Raw genomic sequence first — 26235 nt, 5'->3', positions numbered from 1 at the left:
CAATAAAACGTATATCTGTAAAGTGTAAACATAGGGGGGGGGGTCATTCCTGGTGTTAAGCTTAGACTTTACTAGGACCCGTTACAAATTGCAGACAGATGCTCTTCTATGGTGGTTTTGAAGGAGGGTAAGAAGTCACACTTTTTGAAAGGTGAATACTGCGATGTATCGCGATATTGAAACGTGACGATACGTATCGTTTCGACGTCATCATATCCATTACATTAAGTTGAATAATTACTGTAAAAAATACATGCAATGTATTTTTTCCTTAGTTAACAGATTATTTAATGAGTAAAATAATTGAAATTGTGCCCCATTCATTGTGCATGTAATATAATACAGCAACATGACTTATATATATAAGTCCCAGAGACATAGTCAGGCACGCTCCCAAAGCGTGTGCATGAGCGCACCCCGCAGGCACAGAACGGGAGCGTGGACGCACCTGTCCATCATTAGTGACTCTGTGCTGTGGAGTAGAGCTGTGTCACCGTGCCTGCAGAGGAGTTTGCTCACCAAGACAGACTCTTTCTGTTCATTATACTCCTTTATACAATCACTCCTTTACCTGTGTGCGTCATTGAACAACTGTAAGTTGTTATTTATGTTTGGCTGACGTATTCTGTTTAGAGTAACTTTGTGCCACTGTTTGATTGCCATTCTACCTCTGTGGACTGATGCTATTTTGGTTGATTGTTAGGTTAATTCCTGTCATAATAGTTTACCTACTTTACCTATAATCTGCCTACATGCATAATTTATGTGTATTTATGTGTTTGGACAAAGAGGGAGTTTGTAATATGTCCTTACTTTAGCTCCATGCACGGATGCTCGGTATTAGTTAATCACTCTGCTCTAGCTAATCACCCATTGCCAACACCTGGCTGCAAAGGCCTCGTTAATGGACCCCTTTGATGTTGCTGCTGTGGATGTGATTACACTGTTTAGCTTATTGACTCATTGCCTGTGTTTGTTTCATTGTGTTAGTGACATGATATCATGTTTAGTACAGTATACAGGACTAATTGTACATATTCCTGATTTATTTCAGACCACACACAAAACTGTACCTGTGCGTATCTGTATGCTGTATCACTACTAAGCCTAAAGTAAATGGTTAAACTCCCAATTGCCTCCTCCTTGTGTTCTGACCGACACTCCAGAGCGAGTACAAACTTTTACCATTACCAGCACCTATCCCTTTTCTTCAATGACATTGAATCATAATATAAAAACAGAACGATTCTAGAAAAATGGTTTACGTGGTAATTTATATAGCTTGAGGAGACGGTCAATGGAGTTCAATGGACAGGTGGCAACATATTGGGAGGTTTTCATTTGTTACTTTCAATGGTCACATTCTCTTTCTGTTATAGTATAAATGAATAACACATTTAGCACTTAAACTATTCGTTGAGGTTTTAAAAGAAGGAAGCAAAAGAGCTGGGATATGTCTCAAAGACCAGTCCTAATGGAAACTGTCTGTTGACAGGAGCAGTATAAATATCCATGATATTTTTACTGGTCTATCCAACTCCCTGACAACATACAGCTGTTTAATTTGATCCTCCCAGTGAAGTTATTTATAGCGGATTTTTTTCCCTTGGTGTGAATGCACTGACTGTCTTTTCAGAGCACTTAACTGACTGAACTCTTCTCACACTGTTAACATTGTGACAAGAGTTTTATCCAGTGTGAACACACTGGTGTCTCTTCAGGTCAGATTACTGAATGAAACTTTTTTCACTGTTTTTTCTCCAGTGTGGATACGTTGGTGTCTCTTCAGGTTATATGACTTACTGAAACTCTTGTCACAATGTTTACAATGGAGAGGTTTCTCTTCAGTGTGGATACGCTGGTGTGTCTTCAGGTTACCCGACTGATTAAAACTCTTGTTACAACGTGTACAGTGGAAAGGTTTTTCTCCAGTGTGGATACGCTGGTGTTTCTTCAGGTCAGATGACTTACAGAAACTCTTGTCACAATGTTTACAATGGAAAGGTTTCTCTCCAGTGTGGAAACGCTGGTGTGTCTTCAGGTCAGATGACTTACAGAAACTCTTGTCACAATGTTTACAATGGAAAGGTTTCTCTCCAGTGTGGATACGATGGTGTATCTTCAGGTTACCCGACTGATTAAAACTCTTGTCACAATGTTCACAGTGGAAAGGTTTTTCTCCAGTGTGGACACGCTGGTGTTTCTTCAGGTTACCAGAACAATTGAAACTCTTGTCACAATGTTCACATTGGAAAGGTTTTTCTCCAGTGTGGACACGCTGGTGTTTCTTCAGGTTACCAGAACAATTGAAACTCTTGTCACAATGTTCACAGTGGAAAGGTTTTTCTCCAGTGTGGACACGCTGGTGTTGCTTCAGGTTACCAGAACAATTGAAACTCTTGTCACAATGTTCACAGTGGAAAGGTTTTTCTTCAGTGTGGACACCCCCACTTGTCTCCCCCAAATCATCACTGTCTTCAGTGACTTCAGTGTCAGATTCAAGCTCAACTTCAACTTGAGAGCAGTGTGAAGAGATGTCTTCATCATCTTCACTTTTCACTGCTAGTAATGTCAACATTGACCCAACAGGCTCCTCTGGTCTTTGAAGTAGCTCCTCCTGTTCCTTTTTAATCTGTGGAGGCTCTGGTTCCTCCTGGAGCAGACTGGGGCTTCTCTCCCGTTCCTCCTTTTTACACACAACCATGTGCAGGATTTCTATGAGCAGAAAAATAACATAGTCAACACTGCATTCATAAAATGTAAATACGTTTTTGTATCTTCCATATTCCATGTACAAAGCTATTGCCTACTAAGACTGACTTAACAGTTACTAAATAAGAATCTGTGTCGGGGGCTATGAACCAAAAAGGTTTTCAAAGAAGTACTGCTTAACTCCCAAATGGTGTGGACAGCAGACTTGCAAAGAAAATAAATCCAAGGCACTCAGTTTTTGATGGAAAAAAACCTGGTGAAGGTCTTCACCAGGGTCTGTTTCTGGGGCTAATTTCACAAACCACTGTACCGATCATTGCCAACTTTCTTGTGCATGCTGCCAGTAGGCCAAGCAAGTATTTTTTACATCTAATATAATGTGCTGCAAGTCATGGTTTTATATTCAAAAATTTTTTTTGTTATTGCTGCTACAATGTTGAGGAACCAAAACCAAAGAATTTTACAAATCTGGAATCTTCTAGCAATCTTTGTCAGTAGGCACAGAACAGAGTAAATGGCTTTTTGCAACCATATTCTAACCTAATTCCTAGTAAAACAGGGGCTGGGTGGTTCTGAGCCAATCACAGCTGAGTTTACAACAGTCACACAGCGTACATATGTGTTTTAAAGTATGTGATCTAAACTCGTTGCGTTGTACACTGCAACAAGGCCAATCAAGTGAATGTCGAGTGCTGCATTGGCCATTTCTCACCTCAAATGTTTTTGGAAACATTTAATGTATTCTTTATAACATAATTAATAACGCACCATTCGGCCATCCTCTTTGTCCAGATTCTCTAGAATCTAGCATAGGCTAATGACTTGACAAGTCTATGATTAAGATATGACATATAACAATTGGTTGGAGTGACCGCCATGAGATTGGGAGGTCCAAGTTCAATCCCCCGGCCGGGTCATACCAAAGACTATAAAAAATGGGACCCATTGTCTCCCTGCTTTAGCCTGCGTCTGTCAATCACAGGGCCCTGAGTGCAGACGCTGATTGGCTCTTCCACTTTTTGGTTTCTGTAAAACGCCCACCCAGCGCTTGGGGCCAGACCGGTCTGCAGAAGACACATGATTATGTGAGTTCACGCGACCAGCATGGTTTACCAGGCTATCCCTGCTTGGCACTCAGCCTCAAGGGTTGGACTGGGATAAGTCCCTGTGACATACTAGCGTCTTGTCCAGGGGTTGTACTTGTACATCATGGCTGGGGGATAATACTTGTACATCAAGCCGCCTCACGCCACAGAAACAGGAGATAAGCTCCTGGCCTATGGGCCACATGGCTCGGGAATAAATGGTTTCAAGGCTACCTACTTACCTGCCAATGAAATCTCATATTTTTGTGTTTGACGGGAAGTAATTATGATAGGACTTTTGATGTAAAACCTCAACAATTATATATTTATTCATATATTGGCATCTAACTACGTCTCCATTACGACCACGGATATTCTCTGAAAGTGTGAAAAACATACTTATTGATTGAACTAATACTAATGTTGAGCAGAGTCGACTCTATACTCTGTACTTGGTCCTCTCTTTTTTCCATCTAAACCAAGTCTTTTGTGATGCATTGTGAGCTTGTAGATCAGGTATCAAGTGGTTAAAATCAAGAAGCTAATAAAAAAAAAAAAAGTGCGCGCTTGAGTGGCAGTGGGGACGCAACCATCTTTTGTTCACTATAAACACAACATGAGATCTGTCTAAACACATGAACGTGGCCAGAGCACTCTGCCCCCCCCCCCCTCTTCCCTCTCTGTCCTTCCCTCCCACGCACACACACTTTGTGTAACACACACACACACACACACACACTTTACGTGCAGTGGCTCTTATGAGTAGAGCCAAACCGCAACATCGGCCATTATTTCACCGATGTGGCCCGATGTTTTTTCTTTTTTATCATCATTCATTTCCCCTACACTGGTCTTTTAGAACGTTGGAACTGCCATTCTACTAGAACTAACCAGTACAGGTATAACACAAGTGAACTGCTTAGCAGCCATCTCATGGATTGTCAATGCCAGCGCATCTGTGCATATCAAACGGTAGGCTAAACAACCCAACGTTTTATCAACAGCCGCATATAGATTAATAAATGTGACGAAATACAGTCAAATCCCAAACTTATGAGAGATCCAGCCAGCAATAGAAATTAATTACTGGAAACAACTTCAAAGTTTATGCTATCATTCAAATAAGAAAGAAGCTGTGCCCTCACCGCTCTGACGGACAAGAAATAAATATAATCCTTTAAAAACAGCCATGTTCTGTTCCTTTTTTAAACAATAATCCAAAGAGGAAGGTTTCAGCAGCTAGAATCATGACAGTTAGACATTGTTTGAGCAGTTTTTGGTGTGCAAAACTAGTCGCAAGCTCCCTCATTAAGTTAATTGTGTGCACCCGCTGTGCTGCTGTGCTTGGTGCGCAGATCCCCGCCAGGCCAGGTTGTCTACCCAGGCCTGTGAAATTCATAGGCAGCCAATTGGAATGAAATCTGCTAAAACTGACTGATATACTGATACAGAACCATATATAGGCTATATAACGTTGCTGTCAGGTGGAAACCTTGTATGTCCTTAAAAAAAAGAACAACATTTTAAATAGTGAAAATAGCTGATCTACAAGCTCAATGCATTGTATCTCGACACGTTGGGAGCTTGTAGATCTGCTATTTTACTCTTATAGTGCGACACTCTTGAATGATGAAGTAGGGCATTTATGAACAAACATATTTTTCCATATTACAAAACCATTGAAATATGGAAATACAAGGTTTCTGCCCGACAACGACAATATATGATTTCATCATTTGCATTTATCCATCAAAACATTATTTATGTTTATTTGTATGGACTTCAAAATGGTCTGTGGAATGTAAAATAAGAGCACTGTTGGCCTATAATGTGCTGTTTTCACTGTTGCTACACTTAAAAATATAAAATAACAAGTGTTAACCCATAGTCATATTCATATATAGCTATTTAGATACTTGGCATAAATATTGAGGTATGACATTTTTTATCGTGCAGCCCCATAATTCAAGTAGAAAGTAAAAATATGTGTTATATTGAACGGTAATTCTAATTTTACCATCATTTTATAAAGGACGATTTACTTTTCGGGCAAGTGGGCAAGACCTGTGGGCAAGTAGAACATGACCTGCACTTCCCCGACGGGCAAGTGCCTCTGAGACCTTAGTGTCAACCCCTGCATAGAATGGAGAGGTACGGCATTAATTTACGAAAAAAGTCAATATGGACATAAGAGGTGTCTGCCCAACAGCATATGCAATGTGGCCCTCTGGAGTTTGCGTGGAAATATAGTGGCCCTCTCCATCATCAAAGTTGAATCACCCCTAGTCTAAAGTAAATAAGGTGAAAGTATCTCTTTTGAATGTTTCTGCTGCCATGCATCCCATCCTTCTACACCACCACCAATTAGCAGCCCCAACCTTGTGTGAAAAGTAACTATTTTGTCATAACAGTGGTGCTAGGATATGGTTATGAGAGAGGTTATGGTGACACTCGGTTAGGGTTCATCTTCCAGGGAACTAGGAGATGGTTATGAGAGAGGTCATGGTGACACTCGGTTAGGGTTCATCTTCCAGGGAACATGCATGAGCAAAGCAAGTTTCATAACAATATGTCCTTTAGACTTCGAGACATCTTGTGTGTGAGTGGCCTAACGGTGGAGCATTTGGGCACCAAAATCAGTAAGATTCACCCTTGCTGGGTGCATTGAAGGACTATTTACTGTAACTGTTGGAAGAAGCTGCATTCAGTCATAGTTGGCACTGTGTGCAGTGGAAAAGGCCAGATGACCAGAAACAATCATCCAGACTATGGATGTGCATGACTGACCAATTTCTAAATACAACATTTTACTGTTCTGGCAATTTTTCTGAATGTGTTTCAATATTTATTTTTTTATAACTACAATTACCGTTGTATCCTATTCCATTTTTATTGTATCTCATTCCACACTGTTGAAGCAAAAATAATTCCACTGCCAAAGTATTGTATGTGTATGTGACAATAAACACCTTGAAGCTAGAAAAGGGGAAGAAAGAGAGAGACAGAAAATGAAACGTACTGAGGTCTGGCTGGTCTTCAGGTTCCTCCTGTTTCACTGAAACGGGTCTGGCTGGGTCTGGAGAGTTCATCTGCACCTACAGTCTGGACTCCACAGAGTCTGAAATGAAACAATTAAAATCCCAGAGGAGTTTAGGATTAATTAAGAAGAGAAACTTCTCTAATACTCAACTTCAACAATAACAGACAACAAGGAAGGAGTAACTTATTGTGTTAATAACTTTGTTACTTTTTCATAGAACACTTCAATTATAATTCATAACCTTTTACACTTCAAGTTGCCCAGGATCAAATATTTCTTGAATATTAATGTAGAATATATAATTAATATCTTAATGCAATCCTCTCTGATTGAAAATGTAATTATCTCTTATAAAGATAAGTAGGATCATGAAATTACAATAAATAAAACCACATATAAATGAATACAAGTTTTCTTTCATCAGGAGAACACTGTTCAGGTTCATAGCTGTAATACTGGAATGACACTCTTCTTTCAGGTCAACACTCCAAGTTACACAATATTATTTTAGTATAAACAAAAACGCACACACACACGCACACGCAGAGAGTACCCAAAAGGTTCGGTGCTTGTGTACGTTATGTGGCCCAAAAGCTCAAATCAAAGTGTGGTACCTTTAGTTAAAGTTCCTGGACGTCCCTCAGTTCTCCAACCGTCACAGGGTCAGGTTTTACCAGCAGGTTAACATGCTATTTCAGTCCAGTCCTATGTCACTGGGCTACTCTCTAACGCTCTAGTCTGTTGTTGTTGGTGGATGCTGCTGAGTGCGGCAGACAGGAAGTGGCTTCTTCTTCTATTACTTATGGTAGGTTGCAACCAACCAGACCCATAGCATACCGCCCAAGCCCCCAGAACCCAGTGGTTGCATTGAAGCGCATTTGACATGCTGGCCATTCGTAGGTACTGCAGCTTAAACGGCCGGGGCCACTGCACAATGTACGAGCGAAAACGGTTTCGACCAATGGGCTAAGTAGCCTATGTAGTGTATATTTGCCTGAATTAGCCTGCTTCACATCATTGCGCAAATAAATAAATGATTCTTAATACATACAGATAATTAATTATATACTTGATAATACTAGTAATAATAATAAATGACGTATTTAGTGCTTTTGCATCAGGGAGCGTTTTGTGTCTCTCCCACTCGTCACGTCGTCAGGCTGTCATTTAGAAACTATAACGTAGTCTATCTAACTTAATTAATGTAATATAACTAACATTAAAGACAAGTAACACAGACACGGACTCATCTGAGAGGTTCAATTCATCACTGTGCAACGGTTGACGAGTTGCAATGAACCCGAGCCTGCCCAAAATTTCACCCATTTGCCACCTCTTTCCACCTAATGTGACAATAAAGTTGATTCTGATAACGTAGAATAACCTGCGTGTTAAAAACTATATCACAACAAAACTGTTGGATTCCATGGTCATACTGACCCATACTGGACAAATTCTGCAGCCAAAGAAAGCACAATGCTGTTTAGTTCTGCTGTTATCTGCCCACTTACATCGTCTTGTAGAAAGCAACCAGTCCCAGTGCATGCACGCACGCGCAGTCGCGCCCCCTCCCCACCCCCCACCACACACACACACACACACACACATAAAAACAAAAACAAGGTCTAGTCTCATATTTTAAATAATGTATATATCAGATGAATAATGGAAACATCACATTTGTTCATTGTCAACGTTAAACAAAAGGGTGGTAAAAGCAATCACATTAATTCAATTAGAGTCTCTGGCCCTTGGTGTATCAGCTCATTGCATAAGGATGTGCCAGGACCTGGCAGACAGCACAGTATGTGAGTGCGGGGAGCTTGAGCAGACTGTCGACCACATAATCACCACCTGTCCCTGGTATAGACCAGTGGTTCTCAACCTGTGGCACATGAGTTTGGAGGGGTCCCCAGTTGACAGCAAAGTGACAATTTAAGGACTTTTAAGAACTTTGTAATTTAAAAATAAAGTGGGGAAAATGAAATAAATTAAATGAAAAAAATACCATTACTGCATCAAAAGTAATCAAAAAACGAAAAAACTGGTCAAATATTGGCTCAATATTAAGGTATTGCGACCTTGTAGATCGTCTATTGTCCCAATATTTATCTGTGGAACCGAGTGAAACTAAATGTTATGCCTGAACTACTACAATTCAAGTGCTTATCGGGGTGGGGGGTAACAGTTCAAATAATATCATTTTGGGGTCCCCAGTTCAAATATGATTATTTTGGGGGGTCCCCAGTTCAAATATGATAGTTCAAATATGATTATTTTGGGGGGTCCCCAGTTCACATATGATTATTTTGGGGGGGTCGTGGCCTGAAAGGGTTGAGAACTACAACCATGGAGGTCGGCCTCGATGATGTGGGACCTGAGACGAGGGCGTGGCTGCATGACACTGAGCTGGACATCAGTGTCTGATGATGATACACAAAATAACTTCAAAAAAGTTGTCATCCAACATGCAGTCTCCTACATGTCAAACACACAGGCTGGGCTGGGTCACCCCGAACTTATTATACAAGAACATATTATCTCCCTGAGGATATGTTCTGGGATTATTACAACGAGTCCCTAGTTACGTAACAGGGGCCAGGAAATCAAGCCTGTTAAAGTACATAATTTAACATGAATGAGGAAAATCCAGTGCTCAAATTGTGTGTGTGTGTGTGTGTGTGTGTAAATATATATATATATATATATACATATATATATATATATATATTTTTTTATATAGAAGGCACAACACAGAATCCCCCAAAATATGTATAAACTAAGAAAGTGAAATGTAATGTTAGGGGACCTTTAAAGAGGGTAAGTGATTTTCTTTGGTTAAAATAAGTGTTAAAGAGCTCTATGTTCTGATAGCACTCACTGCTATAGTGTTTATTCAGGAGTCTCCATGAAACAGAAAATGCATTTGCAGGTCAGGATACCGATTTTATCCAATCAGGACAGAGAATTCAGACAGGATACAGATTAAACAAGTGAATTAGGAAGTGATGGCACAATGAAATGAGCAGACATAATTGTAACTGGAACACTGTAAAAAGGAAGCTGATAAATAGGTACTCTTTCCTGATTGGCTGAAATGTTGTCACCTACCTGAAAATGTATTTTGTTTTTTATTAAAAAGCTGGAAAGACCCATGTGACTGAACATTCTATGGAAATGTTTATTATCAGAATGTAGTGCTTTAACCTTTTAACAAAACTTTGTTTAAACCAAAACATATCGCTCAGCCTTCCCTTCCTTTAAAGAGAAGATGGTAGAGTTTAGATGGTTGAGATTAGAAGTATGTGCATAAGGCGCTCGGGTGGCGCAGTGGTTAAGTCCCTGCCCACCACCACGGAGGTTGTGGTTTCGAATCCACCGTGGTGCACCCGGCTTTGTTGGGCGTCTATGCGAACACAATTCCCCCATGTTCAGGGCGGGGATGGTGATATTGGTCATTGCATGTACTCCTACAGGCTGGGGCGGCACCTGTCAGCAGGGAGTGTTGGGCAGGAGGAGTAAGGTCCTACGTCCTCCTGGTGGGGGCTCCTCACTGGCAGGTGAGTCAGTAGGATATAACAGCAGTGACAACATACAGAATTGTGTGTGGGGACTGGAGGAATTATTTGGTATAACATTGGGAGAAATAGGGGGCAAAACATTGGCTACTCTAAATGTAAAAAAAGTGCATACATAAACATTTTGATAAACTTGTATCTTCCTTCATTTGGAATACAAAAACGCCACGGTTATGAAATGTCTTTGTACAGACAATTTCAGTTATCTGCTGCAACAGTACACAGTAAGACCTTAAGTACATTTTCTTCATTGCTACCTCTGTTAACGATGGATATGGTCTTGCAATATGGCCTTAATAACAAGGACAGAATGAATAACAGATGAATCTTAATCTGTCTCGTTAATGTAATCCTCACCTATTGTGAAAATGTAAACAAAGTGGGAAGAGGATTTGAACCATGTATTTTCAGATGGAGAATAGGATAAGGATAAGGATAATCCTTTTTTTTAACAGGTCGTTCAGTTAAGTCCTTGCGGTCTTGTTTACAATGAGAACCTGTGAGCAATTATGGAATGGAATCCTGCATTGTGAGAGAGAGTTCAGTTATCATCTATATGTACATGACATGAACTGATCCAATTCAAACTATTATACCAAATCAATCAATTAATCAATTTTGGGTGGGGGGTTAAAATAAAACTAAAATATTCAGAAAGTAGACACAGCAGAGGATTTACATGGGTAGGCAGCTGCAATGAGATTTTATCTCATATTCTTCTCCACAATGTGGACACACTGGTGTACAGTATCTTCAGGTCACTCTGTCACTTTGTTTAGTGTGGAAAGGTTTTCTTCAGAGCATGAACACACTGGTGACTTCAGACCACCTGACTGAATGAAACTCTTGACACAATGTTTACAAGGAAAAGGTTTTTCTCCAGTGTGGACACGTTCATGTTCCATCAGAGAACTTGAATAGCTAAAACTCTTATCACAGTGTTTACAGTGGAATGGTTTCTCTCCAGTGTGGACACGTTCATGTTCCATCAGAGAACTTGAATAGCTAAAACTCTTATCACAGTGTTTACAGTGGAATGTTTTTTCAGAGTGGACGTGGAGGTGTGCCTTCAGAGAACTTGACTGACTGAAACTCTTATCACAGTGTTTACAGTGGTAATGTTTCTCTCCTGTGTGGAAACGGTGGTGTTTCTTCAGGTCACTTGAGCAAATGAAACTCTTGTCACAAAGTTTACAAGGGAAAGGTCTTTCTCCGGTGTGGATGCGGAGGTGTGGCTTCAGAGCACTTGACTGACTGAAACTCTTATCACAGTGTTTACAGTGGAAAGGTTTCTCTCCTGTGTGGAAACGGTGGTGTTTCTTCAGGTCACTTGAGCAACTGAAACTCTTGTCACAAAGTTTACAAGGGAAAGGTTTCTCTCCTGTGTGGAAACGGTGGTGTATCTTCAGATAACTTGACTGACTGAAACTCTTATCACAGTATTTACAGTGGAAAGGTTTTTCTCCAGTGTGGACACGTTCATGTATCGTCAGAGAACCTGAATCCCTAAAACTCTTATCACAGTGTTTACAGGGGAATGGTTTTTCTCCTGTGTGGATTAGCTGGTGTGCGTTCAGGTCACCTGCTCGACTGAAACTCTTGTCACAGTGTTTACAGTGGAAAGATTTGTGTCCAGTGTGGAGACGCATGTGTTTCTCCAGGTGAATGAAACGCATGCCACACTGATCACAGATGTGGGCTATCTTTCCTGTGTGATCCAGGGAGTGTGTGTAAGTCTTTACTTCTGGTGTATGACTGTAAGATTCCAGCCCATCTGCGTCTCCTTGTTTCTGGCTGTTTATAGAGTAGGTGATTTGCTGAAAGGATGCTGGGGTGATCTGTCCATTCCTCAGCATTTGGCTGTAGAGGTCAATGTGGTTCCTCTTTATGTGTTCATGGAGGAAGACCTGAGCTGTGAAGGCGTGTGGACACTCAGAGTAAGAACAAGAGAAGGTCTGACTCTGGGAAGGCTGGGACCTCACTCCTGAGAGAGAGAGAGAGAGAGAGAGGAGAGAGAGAGATTATAATGACATGTTATGACGTCTTCCAGGTCAAAATCAGAGCAGGCCATTTGAAGGGAGGCATTTAATCCTGGCGTCTATTCGTTAAAGATAGGATCACACTGCAGGATAATTGGGGTGATGGATTAGATTATCCTATCGTGTGAGCGGTTCAAAGATCCAATCTTTAACCTGCCAATTTGTTCACAGACGATCGGCCCAATGTTTTATGTTTACCTGTATGATTACATCACTACTGTCCAAGTGGGACAACAGGAGTGGGGTGTGTGCATGTTTAAGATAATAATGTAATTATATAAGATTATCCCCTACAGCTGGGCTAAATGAACAGCTGATGTGTGCACACAAGATGCATTATTTCCCTCAGACATGCACATTATAAGGCAGCCTTCATATACTAAGCGAACAACTGCGAATGAGGATGTATTGTTTCTAGCCTTCTGAGGGCTGCTGCCTTTCAGGACAAAGAGCTCCAAACCATGTTGCTGAACTGAATTATATTTTTCTAATAGTTTATTTAATCTGTTATTGTTTGAATTTGTTCAAGTGTTTTTATTGTAGTTTTTCTTTTTTTATGAACTCATTCACTGCCAATGATGTGTTTAACGTGTTTTTTCCAAAGCCCACACCACCAATGACGTTTTTTGGTGTATTCAGTGTTAGACGCTAGATGGCACTCTTCGCTAACCCACCATTTGACTCCCAGTGAAGCAGCAAATCACGTGATCACAATGAACCCCAGCCACATTCACTTCCATTCTAATGGATTTGGAAGAATGCCCTTTTCTTTGCTTTGAGTTCTTTCTGTTGCTTTTTGGTGAAAACAACCTACATTCAACTGCCAATAACTATGGAATGGATGATAGTGACGGCATGCTTTTTTTCTACCCGAGTCTACGAGACTCGGATATGCCTTTTAAAGTAATCGGTGGATAGATCGTTGAGAAAAATAATATTCTATGATTTTTCAAAGGTTAGAGAAAACGCTCGGAATCACTGGCAAGGTCGGCTATAGACGATGTTTTATGCTGGCAGTGAACCCATTCAGTGCCAAGTAAATAAATAAACGTTACACGTCTTTGGCACTCTGGGCGTTGGATTTTTTTTCAATGGCACTGCATGAGTTAAAGTGACTTGGAGACTTAACTGACTGAACAAACACTCTAGCAATGTGACTGAACAAACACTCTATATAGCAATGATTACTATCAGAATATAGTGCTTTAAATGTTTAACATTTTTGTTGTTATTTCAACCAAAACATATCACTTACCCTAACTTTAAACGCAACCAGCCTGGTCTGTTTAAAGGGGTATTTCACTTGTATTGTCTATTTTATTGTCTAATCTGGCTTTTGTGTGCTATTTAACCCTTTTCATTTACAGAACAGTGTGGCTTGAGCAACACTTCAACAGTGACTCTGAGCAAAATATGGCCAATGCCACTCTGTACGATCTTAGTTCAATCTGGATGTTTAGCGCTCTGCTGAGAGGGAAATACTGCATGACCAGGCGTGATATTTAGCTCATGACATTTGCCTCGCAACAGTCTATTATTTAGTAGAAATATTATATTTAATTATAGATTGTATTATATTTTTTGTTTCGATAATATATAATCAAACAAAGCTCCATAACTCACTTTGTGATGAAGCAACAATCGTCATTTGTTTTATATTTTATCAGACACGCCCCCTCCCTATATGAACCCATTGTAACTTCAAACACCATTTTCACTGTGTTAGATTCATTGAAAAACGCACATTCCTGGTTCCGGTGACTAATATTGGCTTTCTAATGTGTGAGGGGGCCGTGTTTTTTTCCCCCGTTACCGTTGGCGTTGGCTTGTGACGTCTGTGTTGTTGAAGTGAAATCTTTGTCAGAGTCGTTGCCTCCGTTGTCTTTTGGTTCCCGCCACGTGTCAGAATGATTAACATTCTCCTCCTCATCACTGCTGCATTGCTGCAGGGGTGCTGGTGGATGGAGAGCCTGGTGAACCATGTTCAGAGGGTGTTTGTGAAGGACCACCGCTGCTGGATTCATATTAGCCAGAAGAGAAGTGGAAGGTTCATCTCTTTTTGGGTGTTGTGACTTGGCAGCAGGACTGTTAGATGTCACAGGAGATAAAGATATATCTTTATGGGAGGGATTCTCATGGTTCACTGCAACATCATCATCATCAAAGCTAAGGAAGAAATGGAACAGTCACCCTTAAAATAACGTTTGCATTTATATAGCGCTTTTATCCATTAGGCTTTACATAGATAGATTGTGCATTACATTCATGCAGTCTCACATTGATGGCGGAGGAATCCATGCAAGGCACCAACCTGCTCATCGGGAGCAATTAGGGTCTTGATGTCAATTAGGGTTCAGTGTCTTGCTCAAGGACACTTCGACACCAACTCTGGGGGAGCCCAGGATCGAACTAGGAACCCCATCCGGCCGCTCTACCGGCCACTCTACCCCTGAGCCACTGCCGCCCCATATACACTTTAGTTTAGAGACTTAAAACCTACATAATTTAGTTAGTTGACTAGGGTCTCCCAGGGCTCTATCCTCGGTCCTCAAATGCAATGATTCCCAACCTTTTATCCTTAGAGTCCCCCTTCTTACATCTGACAAAAACAGAGAACCCACGCCATCACTCAGTCCTAATAGCCACCCTACTGCTGGCTTTAGAGAAACTACAGAGGAGGTAGAACTTACCTGAGGTGCGCTGGAGGTTCTGTGCTGATGGAAACTGCTTTGTATTTCTCATCATTGCCCTCAAAGATCTCTTCACATTCTGATGCCTTCAGCAGAATAACTCTAGGGGCTGTAGATGGCAATAGGAAAGAAAACTGTAGATTAATGTTTGATGTCCATTTTTGTTTCCATTCTCACGACAATATGAGTTCAGCTTTGTTGTTATGGTGACCATGAATCTTTCTATGTCCTGGTGTTTCAATGGAAGACAGCGGCCAGCTGCTGAACACTGACACTTTTCACTACGCAACAAAATAAAGTTGAGATGGCTGCAAATTCTTTTGGGGCTCCAATGAATCATAGGTTTCGACATTTTTCTTATATTTTATCAGACACGCCCCCTCCCTACATGAACCCATTGTAACTTCAAACACCATTTTGACTATGTTAGAATCATTGAAAACGCACATTCCTGGTTCCGGTGACTAATATTGGCCATCTAATGTGTGAGGGGGCCGTGTTTTTTCCCCGTTACCGTTGGTGTTGGCTTGTGACGTCTGTGTCGTTGAAGTGCAATCTTTGTCAGAGTCGTTGCCCCTGTCGTCTTTTGGTTCCCGCCACGTGTCAGAATGATTAACATTCTCCTCCTCATCACTGCTGCATTGCTGCAGGGGTGCTGGTGGATGGAGAGCCTGGCGAACCATGTTCAGAGGGTGTTTGTGAAGGACCACCGCTGCTGGATTCATATTAGCCAGAAGAGAAGTGGAAGGTTCATCTCTTTTTGGGTGTTGTGACTTGGCAGCAGGACTGTTAGATGTCAAAGGAGACAAAGATATGTCTTTATGGGAGGGATTCTCATGGTTCACTGCAGGGTCATCATCATCAAAGCTAAGGAAGAAATGGAACAGTTACTTTTTAAATAACTTTTAACATGGTAAATAATGCTTTTATATAGTGCTTTTATCCAAAGCGCATCACATAGGATTTTGCATTATATTTATCCATTCACACACGCTGATGGCGGAGAAATCCATGCAAGGCACCAACCTGCTGATCGGGAGCAATTAGGGGTTCAGCGTCTTGCTGAAGGACACTTGGACACTAACTCTGGGGGAGCCCGGGATCGAACTAAGAACCTCATGGTTCCCATCCGGCCACTCTACCCGCCACTCTACCCCTGAGCCACTGCCGCCCATACACACTGTAGAGACTTAAAACCTATATAATTTAGTTCGTTGACTAGGGTCTCCCAGGGCTCTATCCTAGGTCCTCTAATGCAATGATTCCCAACCTTTTATCCTTAGAGTCCCCCTTCTTACATCTGACAAAAACTCATACATCTGACAAAAACAGAGAACCCACTCCATCACTCAGTCCTAATAGCCACACTACTGCTGGCTTTAGAGAAACTACAGAGGAGGTAGAACTTACCTGAGGTGCACTGGAGGTTCTGTGCTGATGGAAACTGCTTTGTATTTCTCATCATTGCCCTCAAAGATCTCGTCACATTCTGATGCCTTCAGCAGAATAACTCTAGGGGCTGTAGATTGGCAATAGGAAAGAAAACTGCAGATTAATGTTTGATGTCCATTTTTGGGTCCATGCTCACGACAATATGAGTTCAGCTTTGGTGACCATGAATCTTTCTATGTCCTGGTGTGTTTACAACAGCAACAGGCTACAAGTCATTTTCAGTGGAAGCCAGCGGCCAGCTGCTGAACACTGACACAAAATAAAGTTGAGCCAGCTGCAACATTTTTCAGTGCTCCAATGAATCATAGGTTTTAGTTTCGACATGTTCACTCCCCTTCTCTCTCCACACAATTCCTGTGCTCTGCTGAGAATGGAAGATCAGCCCTAAAGGCCTTGGCAGACAGGGTGCGATTTTTCGCACGGAAAAAACTGACAATACCATTTTTGCCAGACCCAAGGGGTCGGGCTTACATGAGGCTTTGTACCTGTTTCGTCCATACATGGGCATGGTCACTTTGTCCTCCGGCCCCAGCCAAAAAAAAGTCTGTCACTTTGTCCTCCGGCCCCAGCCATAAAAGTCTGTCCCCCTTTCGTCCATACATGGGCATAGACACAGGCTGACACGTCATGTGAAGTCTGGGTCTGGCAGAACCAGGTCTCCTGGTCTTGTTTAAATGAACACATGGTTCTCAATGACCTCATGCACACCGGCTCCGAATTTACCGTGCGGCGATGCGTTTTTTTTTTCAATCTAACCCAGTTCGATTCGTGCGTCTTTTCGCATGCGGTAAAAACTGATTGACTAATCGCACCCTGTCTGCAAAGGCCTTTAACCTGTTCACTGTGCTATTTAACCATGCCACTCTGTACGATCTTATTTAAATCTGAAACCAATAAGTTCAATCTCCCACCAAGGATTAACGCTCTGCTGAGAGGGAAATACTGCACGACCAGGCGTGATATTGAGCTTATGATATTTGCCTCGCAACGGATTATTATTTAGTAGAAATGTGATATGTAATTATAGATTGTATTATATTTTTAGTTTGGATAATATCTAATCAAAAAAATTTGATGAAGCAACAATCTTCAATTTTTAAAATATTTTATCAGACAGGCCCCCTCCCTATATGAACCCATTATAACTTCAAACACCATTATAACTATGTTAGATTCGTTGAAAACGCACATCCCTGGTTCTGGTGACTAATATTGGCCTTCTGATGTGTGAGGGGCCGTGTTTTTTTTTCAATTACCACGGTCCTTGGTTAGTTACCGTTTGTGTTGGCTTGTGACGTCTGTGTCGTTGAAGTGACATCTTTGTTGAGTTTTCTGCCTTTCTTCTGCTTATTTTCCTTATTGTCTGACCGAGACTTTGAGTACGACCAATCAGAGTCAGAGTCGTTGCCCCTGTCGTCTTTTGGTTCCCACATCGTGTCAGAATGATTAACATTCTCCTCCTCATCACTGCTGCATTGCTGCAGGGGTGCTGGTGGATGGAGAGCCTGGTGAACCATGTTCAGAGGGTGTTTGTGAAGGACCACCGCTGTTGGATTCATATTAGCCAGAAGAGAAGTGGAAGGTTCATCTCTTTCTGGGTGTTGTGAATTGGCAGCAGGACTGCTGGATGTCAAAGGAGATGTATCACCTGAGGAGAAAAGTGTGAAAATATAAGAAATCATGATGTTAGGTTTAATAATTACATGACATCACTTGGATTATGTTGCCAAAATCAGTTACGCCTGTTTGTCAACTTGATTTTCGTTATTGATTTTTTTTGTAAACCCTACATTAATCATGTGTCCATCTTGTCTTTTTCTGTACATTTGTGTCATAGTTTTTAGTTGCTAAGTTTCTGTTTCATTTTTGTGCAGTTAGAGAAATATATATAAACAAACTTGAATCACTCACTTCAACTAAAAGATGTCTCCCTTGAATTAATCCATGCGTTGCTCCATAACTGTTCTTTTTTTTCTTGTTGTTTTTTAAATAAATGTTTTGCTACAAAATGCCCAACTTAAGGCTTTCTTTCCTGCATCTTCAAAATAAATGTTTTGCTAACTACCTGATTCAGGTTCTTTTCATTAGAGCTTTTGATGCCAACTTTAAAACTAAACTTATGGAAACTTTATTTTGGTCGATCATTTCTCCACTTCAATAATATCAATTGGTAGTGTATTTTATATCGTTGAAAATCCTGATTAGTCACTTTTAGAACAAGGTACAACTTGTAAGGATCGTGCATTCGTGGAATGATCAACACAGCAATATTCTTCTGTTAATATTTAATCTAGTTTTGAGCTTAAAGTGCTGGCAGGTGTGCGACTGGAACCTATGCATTGTTGAATTTGTGTATGCTCCAAGCATCAACACTGCCCCCATGGAAAGACGCCATGTTTTCCCCTTCAGGATAAGGCCTGTGCAATAGGGCAACTGGAAGCTGGTGTTCCAGTACACTGAGTGGCAGCTATTGCACGGGCCTTATCCTGAAGGGACAAACGTGGCATCTTTCCATGAGGGCAGTGTTGATGCTTGGAGCATACACAAACTCAACAAAGTTGCAGGACCATGCTAATTTTTGCGGTTTGCTACCCACACAGTTAGCTGTGTACTGAAGGGGAGAAATACTCAACCAAAAAAAAAAAGTTTATTTTTTAGTTTATTTTCCCATGCATGAATTAACAGAACATTCACAACTTAATGTTTAGTTTAGCCACATTCTGTACAACTACATGTATTTCATGTCCTGGGACAGCTTGTTGCTCAAGGACAATATGTGTCCTTCCAAATGTAGTAACTTGTGTGATTTCAGTGTGTTTAAAGCTGACTGACCTCCACTGGTCTCCTCCCACTCATCACTGTCTTCAGTGACAGATTCAAGTTCAACTTCAATTTCAACTTCAGAAGAGATGTCTTCATCGTTATCGTCATTATCATCATCATCTTCTGGTAATGTCATCATTGAACCTATAGGCTCCTCTAGTCTGTGAAGTAATTCCTCCCGTTCCTCTTTAATGTGTGGAGGTTCTGGTTCCCCCTGGACCAGACTGGTGCTCCTCTCCTCCTGTTCCTCTTTAATTTGTGGAGGCTCTGGTTCACCCTGGAGCAGACTGGGGTTCCTCTCCTGTTCAGGAGAAACCTCCTCTTTACACACAACCACGTGCAGGTCGTCTAGAAGCAGAAGAATAACATGATAGTGAACACTGGATTCCTTAAATGTAAATCTATTATTTCCATCCTTCATGTCGCATGTACAAAATTAGGTATCACTTGCTTAGATTAACCAGAAGGTTTAGCAAGAAACCTTCTCAGCTCAAAATGCACATTCAGAAAAGGAATTTTAATCCATATACTGTGTTACTTTTGCCAAAATATGAATAATTGTGCTACATCAAATATTGAGTTTCTAAAGCCTGACTGTCAAGCTATTTAGTATATGTGCAGTTTCCCCGCTTGAAAGGGATGGTACAGTTACAGGAGGTTTTAACTGGGTTTCACTCATACAATGACCACAACTTTTCTTCTTTTTAGTTCTTTACTTTAGTTTTTTGTAGTTGGGTAGTACAGTTGTACAATATAAGTAATGTGAAAAACCTTCAATGAAAATAAAAAATAACTACTGTAAATAGCACAAATATACATGGTAAGCCTTGCCGAGCCCTGAGGCCCATAGGGCAGGAGCCTATCTCCTGTTTCCTTAGCTAGAGGCAGCGTGATGTACACGTACAGCCCCTGGACATGAGGCTCCCAATCAGACCCTTGATGCTGAGTGCCAAGCAGGGAGGCACTGGTCCCATTATTAGAGTCTTTGGTATGACCCGGCCGGGGATCGAACCCCGACCTCCCAGTCTCAGGGCAGACACTCTAACCACAAGGCCACTGAGCTGGTTATATATACCTTTGAAACACTTGCACTTCGTCAGGCAATAATTAGGGAATGATTTCAGACAGCTGCCACTCTGTCAATCAGCCCAAACATTAACCATTTGATCTTTGAACCCAATTCCTGTTCTCTACTGAGAATGGAAGAACAGCCCTTAAAGGGGAATACCACTTGTTTTCAACATTGAACCATGTCATAATATACCTTAAAGCTGTTGTGTGGAAATAAGAAAAAAAAGTCCGCCCCCCCCCCCCCCCCCCCCTTCTATGTTGCCTAGAACTGGAGAATCAATTGTTGGGGTCATGTGATCAGTGACATACGGTCGGTGTACTCTTTGGCCCGCCCTCTAGGCTGCCACATTCACTAGAATGGGGAATCTTATTTCCACACAACAGTTCTAAGGTATATTATGACATGGTTCAATGTTGAAAATGAGTGGTATTCCCCTTTAACTTGTTCACTGTGCTATTTAACCCTTTTCATTTACAGAACAGTGTGGCTTGAGCACAATTCAACAGTGACTCTGAGCAAAATATTTGCTTTTCTTCCTAACACAGGGTGGTGTGCTTAAGACAGTTGGTAATGCCACTCTGTACGATTTTAGTTATAGCTGAAATCAATAAGTTCAATGTCCTACCAAGGATTCAAACCCGGATGTTTAGCGCTCTGCTGAGAGGGAAATACTGCTCGACCAGGCGTGATATTGAGCTTATGACATTTGCGTCGCAACAATCTATTATTTAGTAGAAATATTGTATCTAATTATAGATTGTATTATATTTTTTGTTTGGATTATATCTAATCAAACAAAGCTCCATAACTCACTTTGTGATGAAGCAACAATATTCTTCCTTTCCTGAACTGAGGCCTGAGGGTGGTTTCTCTTTGATTGTCTGGCAAAACGGTCAGTCCTGGAAGGCTTGATTTCACTATGGCCCAGGTGTAAGGACGGTGCCCAGTCTGGATCGGATTGCTTCATTTCATATGCTGGTTGACCTGGGAACACACAACAGAAATAGTTCTGTTAGACATTGTCAAGCTGGCTAATAAAGTTTGTTGGGTTCTGGTTCCACCATAGCCTCTGGTTCCAGCTCCGTCAGTACTGATTATTTATATATTATTCATTGTCATTCATAAATCATTGAGCCAATCATAAACCAGCTTGATGTGCAAACAACAACATAACACTGGTGAGCATAGTTATCTGTGTAACACAGTGTTGGGCATAACGGCGTTTAAATAAACGGCGTTACCTAACGCCGTTATTTTTTCCAGTAACGAGTAATCTAATGAATTACAATTTCCATTGTTGCAACGCTGTTACCGTTACTGACAATGAAATGTGCTCAGTTACTATGTCAAGCGTCCCCAAGCTTTCTGTTACCACGGGCCGGCTGACTGTGTGTGTGTGTGTGTGTGTGTGTGTGTGTGTGTGTGTGTGTGTGTGTGTGTGTGTGTGTGTGTGTGTGTGTGTGTGTGTGTGACTACAGGCTGGGGCTGCTGCTCCTCCCGCTGCAAACACGGTTAGAAAAAATACCAAGGATACGACAGTGATGTCTCTTACTTTTTGATGTTACGCAACCAGGAAGTAACACAGACTTGACGCTGTTTAAGCAGTGACATGTGACATGACATCACTGACGAATCCTTGGTATTGATATCTTCATGGGTATTTTTTACACACAAAGCCAGCGCGGCGCACACACACAAACAAACTAACTTTAACAACCAGTAGAGAAGAGATGGCGAGTCACGACGAGCAATCCGACAAGATGGCTTTCACAAATTGGCGGTACAAGCACTACTTCACCTTTATTGAAAGGAAAGGAAAGAATGTGCATGTGAAGTGCACATTGTGTGCCGGGGGTAAGCGTTTGTCCACGTCTGTCCAAAGCAACTCCAATTTAGGCAAGCATCTCTCCCAGACACATGCTTCCCGATCACCGGCGATGATGACGCCACCACAGATGGACACGGTGCCACGCCGTCCAAGCAGCAAAAGCTGGATTTTACTTCTCCACAAAAACTTGTGACACAGACTGAACTAAACGGTATGATAGAAAGGTATGTAATTGAGAACATGTTGCCGATAAACAGTTGAGTCAGACTCCTTCAGAGCCATCATAGCTAAAATACCTACGAGAGGGGGGGCCAATACGCCAGACAGAAGGACGTTCTCAAAATACTTAGACGCAGAGTATGTCAAAATGAACGCAGATATCAGAAAGAGTTTTGACGAGTTAGACTATGTGTCTACTACTGCAGACATTTGGACTGCACATAACAAAAGTTATCTTGGCGTAACTGCGCACTGGATACATCCACACAGCCTGGAACGAAGGAAAGCAGCCCTAGCATGCAGACGTTTCAAGGGCCGTCATACACATGACAGTATTGCAACCGATCTAGACAATATTCATTCCAGATGACGACTCTGGCGATGATGAAGATGAGGTGACTTTTATGAATGTTACTGATGTCTTAAACAGTGGTGATGCTGATGATGTCGGCGATGATGTTGTGATCACCTTGCCACCGCATCATAGATGTGCATCGCACACGTTAAACCTGATTTCATGTTCTGATGTTGAAAAGTGGCTACAGTCAAAACCAGAAGTGAAAGCTACCTACAGAAGTGCAACAGCAAAATGCACAGGGTTGTGGAACAAGGCTAGCCGTTCCAAAGTGGCTGCAGAGACTGTTGAGAATGTCATAGCAAAGAAGCTGCTTGTTCCTTGCACCACCAGATGGAACTCATTCTATGATGCTGTAGCTCGAATCTGCGAGATCCCTATGACTGAACTGAACACCCTCTCCTCCAAGTTCGGGGTGAAAGCAATCACAGAACGGGAGCATCTGATCCTCAGGGAGTATTGTGCAGTCATGAAGCCACTGACAAAAGCCTTAGACATGTGTGTGTGTGTGTGTGTGTGTGTGTGTGTGTGTGTGTGTGTGTGTGTGTGTGTGTGTGTGTATTAGTCAGTATAATAATGTAACTTGCATCATGTTTAATTTCAGGCAATCAAAACCAGATTTGCGGTGGTGCTGGAAAGCGAGAGTGCCATCTTGGCTGCTGTGACCCTACCCAGGTTTAAACTATGCTGGCTGCGGACACAGGACAGGAAGGACAAGGCCAAGGTAAGTCTGGTGGCAGAGTGCCGGAAAGTCCAACGTGAAGTCCCACTACCAGGTACTAGCACACACAACCTCAGCACTGACTCAGCCAAAGAGGATGAGTTCTTTGACTTTGAGGAGGAGGAGGAGGACACCACTTCTACTGCTGAATGCCAAATCACAGATTATTTCAAATCAGGGGCACAAGGGATGGACACTCTCAATAGCTTTCCACTGATAAAGCACATTTCACTCAAATACAATGCAGCCACTCCGTCCAGTGCTCCCGTAGAGCGACTGTTTAGCCTGGGAAAGCTGGTCTTCAGTCCAAAGAGGAACAGGCTTTCTGACCAGAAGTTTGAAAAGCTTCTGCTTCTTAGGTACAATCACTGGTTTAATGAGTAGCATGGTTAGATCACTGGGTTGGCTGGTTAGCTGAAGGAATGCTTACCAAGGGTGTGTGTGGATGTATAGATGAATGTCTAGAAGCTAAAGTTGGATCTTAACTTTTCAGTACTGTACTATAAATACACCTAATTTTGTTTAACTGTACTTTTGTTCATGAAGGGGTGAACAACTAGGCTGCAGTTGTATGTCTGTCTACCAGACTAGTTGTCTGAAGTTCTGAGACAGTTTGGTTTATTTAATTTACGCTAGTTTTAAAAGCACTTTATATTGTTAAACTGTTTACTTTTTCTCAAAGAAAATACTTGAAGTAGGCTACAGTATTGTCTACCAGTACCATACCAGTTGTCTTGTCTGAAGTTGTAACTAACTAATTTACACTAAAAGCACTGTAGTGTAGTCCAGTGTTTTTCTTTATAGTTGACAAATGTATGTGAACATGTTGCTCTGTAAAGCTTTAAACCAAATTAAGGAAGAATTTTGACTAGCACAACTGTCACTGAATGGAAAATAGGTTACTTACTTTTATTTCAACATATTGAAACTTAAAAACTGGACTTTTGAGGTCCAAAAAGTTTGAGAACCACTGGTGTAGGCAGTTACACCTGGTTTACTGTTGTTATCTACCAGTTGCTGTGCGTTGAGGTGCAATAAATATTATATTGAAGTGCAATACATATATTGAAGTTTATTTCTCCCTCATGGCAAAGGTTATTGTGTGTAAGTAGTAAGTACCTGTCTATGCTGTTCTACTCTATGCACCTGGCTTGTGAAACCTGCTCCCAAAAACAATCAAAATTCTTTGACATATTACAACTTTTTTAGGCAAATAGTTACTTTTCCTAGTAACTAGTTACTTTTACAATAGAGTAATTCAGTTACTAACTCAGTTACCTTTTTGGAGAAGTAACTAGTAACTATAACTAATACATTTTTTAAAGTAACGCACCCAACACTGGTGTAACATTAGAGTCAAATGTGTTTTGATTGTAACTTACCCGTTACAAAATGCCGTGGACACACATACTTCTGTCTGAGATCTTTGTCGAAGGTTATGGTATTTCGTCTTACAGCTGACACCCAAGCCATACGACGTTTCTTTGATATCTCCGACATCTGATCTCCATGGCATGTCTTCCAGGTTGGAAAACAGTACATTTTACCTCCATCTGAAGACTCTGACTTGCCATTGCATCCGACAACGCAGCACCGTCGTCCCATTGCTAAATTAGAGCGACAGACAAGCTGGAGATAGATAGAAGGGAGATGGAAGATAATGTACACCGTCTACACTTGCTGCTTGCTGAACAACGAGCACAGGACTACTGAGTGATGTACCAGGACGTACCAGCGGGACGAATGAGTTGATCTTTACCTGCTGTGTTTCAGTGGTTGAGCTGCTAACAAACGTCCTCCTGCTGCTTAACGACGACACTGTTTAGAAACGACACGTTTTACTTTTCTTTGTATTTTACTTTTATATAAATCTATGCTATTTTAAAGCGTCAACAACAGTCAGTCAGTCAACACAACCATGTTGTTTTCACTACTGCATTGTGGGTATGTTCTTCTTCTAACGACTACTTTGTCCAGACGCCAGTTGGCGTGTTGCTGCCCCCTACTGTTGGTCTCGGGTACTGTCCATTGTCCATACAGTAACCCCTTATTTTTAACTCTATGACAGATTGACAGTAACAGTACTAACTGACCTTCCACACCTGTAGAGAACATCCACTTAGGAGTGCAACATTTAATCCAATTAATACATTTAATGTATTATTAAAAACAAATTGATAATCAATCATTTAATACATTTATCAATCCCTATTTTGGGGATGTCATTATTTGCAAAAGAACAAACTTCCAGAGCTTAAAGAATAGTGAAGAGACGATCTACAAGCTCACAACATGTCACTATGCGATAATGAGCTTGTAGATCAGCTACTTTCAATAGTCTTGCACGACACTGTTGTGCAGCATAGTATAAAATAAGGCTAAAGTAATTGATTGATTCGTTGATATACACAAGTATAAAATATATTCTTGATTTTGGATGAATCTGGAAAGTAATATATAGAATAATCGTGAAGAAAGTGATGGCTAGTTGCAGCCCTACATCCATCACAGCTTTATAGCTGAGTGGTTAGTGAGCCCGCCTAGGGAGCCAGAGGCCCTGGTTGCCCCAGGTACGATTCCAGGCCTGGCCAGCAAATGTGTCGATGAAATGAAATTTGTCT

The 26235-nt window shown here is 41.3% G+C and overlaps 2 protein-coding genes across 2 annotated transcripts in view; one reads left to right on the top strand and one right to left on the bottom strand.

Annotated features, from left to right (window-relative positions):
* gemin5 (gem (nuclear organelle) associated protein 5) overlaps positions 1–26235 on the top strand; it is an 851612-nt gene that overhangs the window by 261406 nt on the left and 563971 nt on the right. The gene's annotated exons all lie outside the window — the stretch shown is intronic.
* LOC308090884 (uncharacterized protein) lies at positions 459–25207 on the bottom strand (the record flags this gene model as incomplete). The annotated part of the gene is made up of 10 exons (XM_080436158.1): positions 24997–25207; positions 21305–21475; positions 19429–19767; positions 17873–18244; positions 16555–16663; positions 15659–15930; positions 15145–15253; positions 14268–14539; positions 11362–12399; positions 459–499 (listed from the first exon to the last, which is right to left on the bottom strand). The coding sequence occupies exons 1-10, from the start codon at positions 25154–25156 to the stop codon at positions 459–461; spliced, it is 2883 nt and encodes a 960-aa protein (XP_080292284.1). The 5' UTR covers positions 25157–25207.

The sequence above is a fragment of the Gymnoscopelus braueri genome (genome assembly GCF_963280865.1).
Source record: "Gymnoscopelus braueri genome assembly, chromosome: 8".
NCBI classification, from domain to species: domain Eukaryota; kingdom Metazoa; phylum Chordata; class Actinopteri; order Myctophiformes; family Myctophidae; genus Gymnoscopelus; species Gymnoscopelus braueri.
Note: the sequence above shows the minus strand (reverse complement) of the source record. Positions and strands in the feature narration are given on the sequence as shown.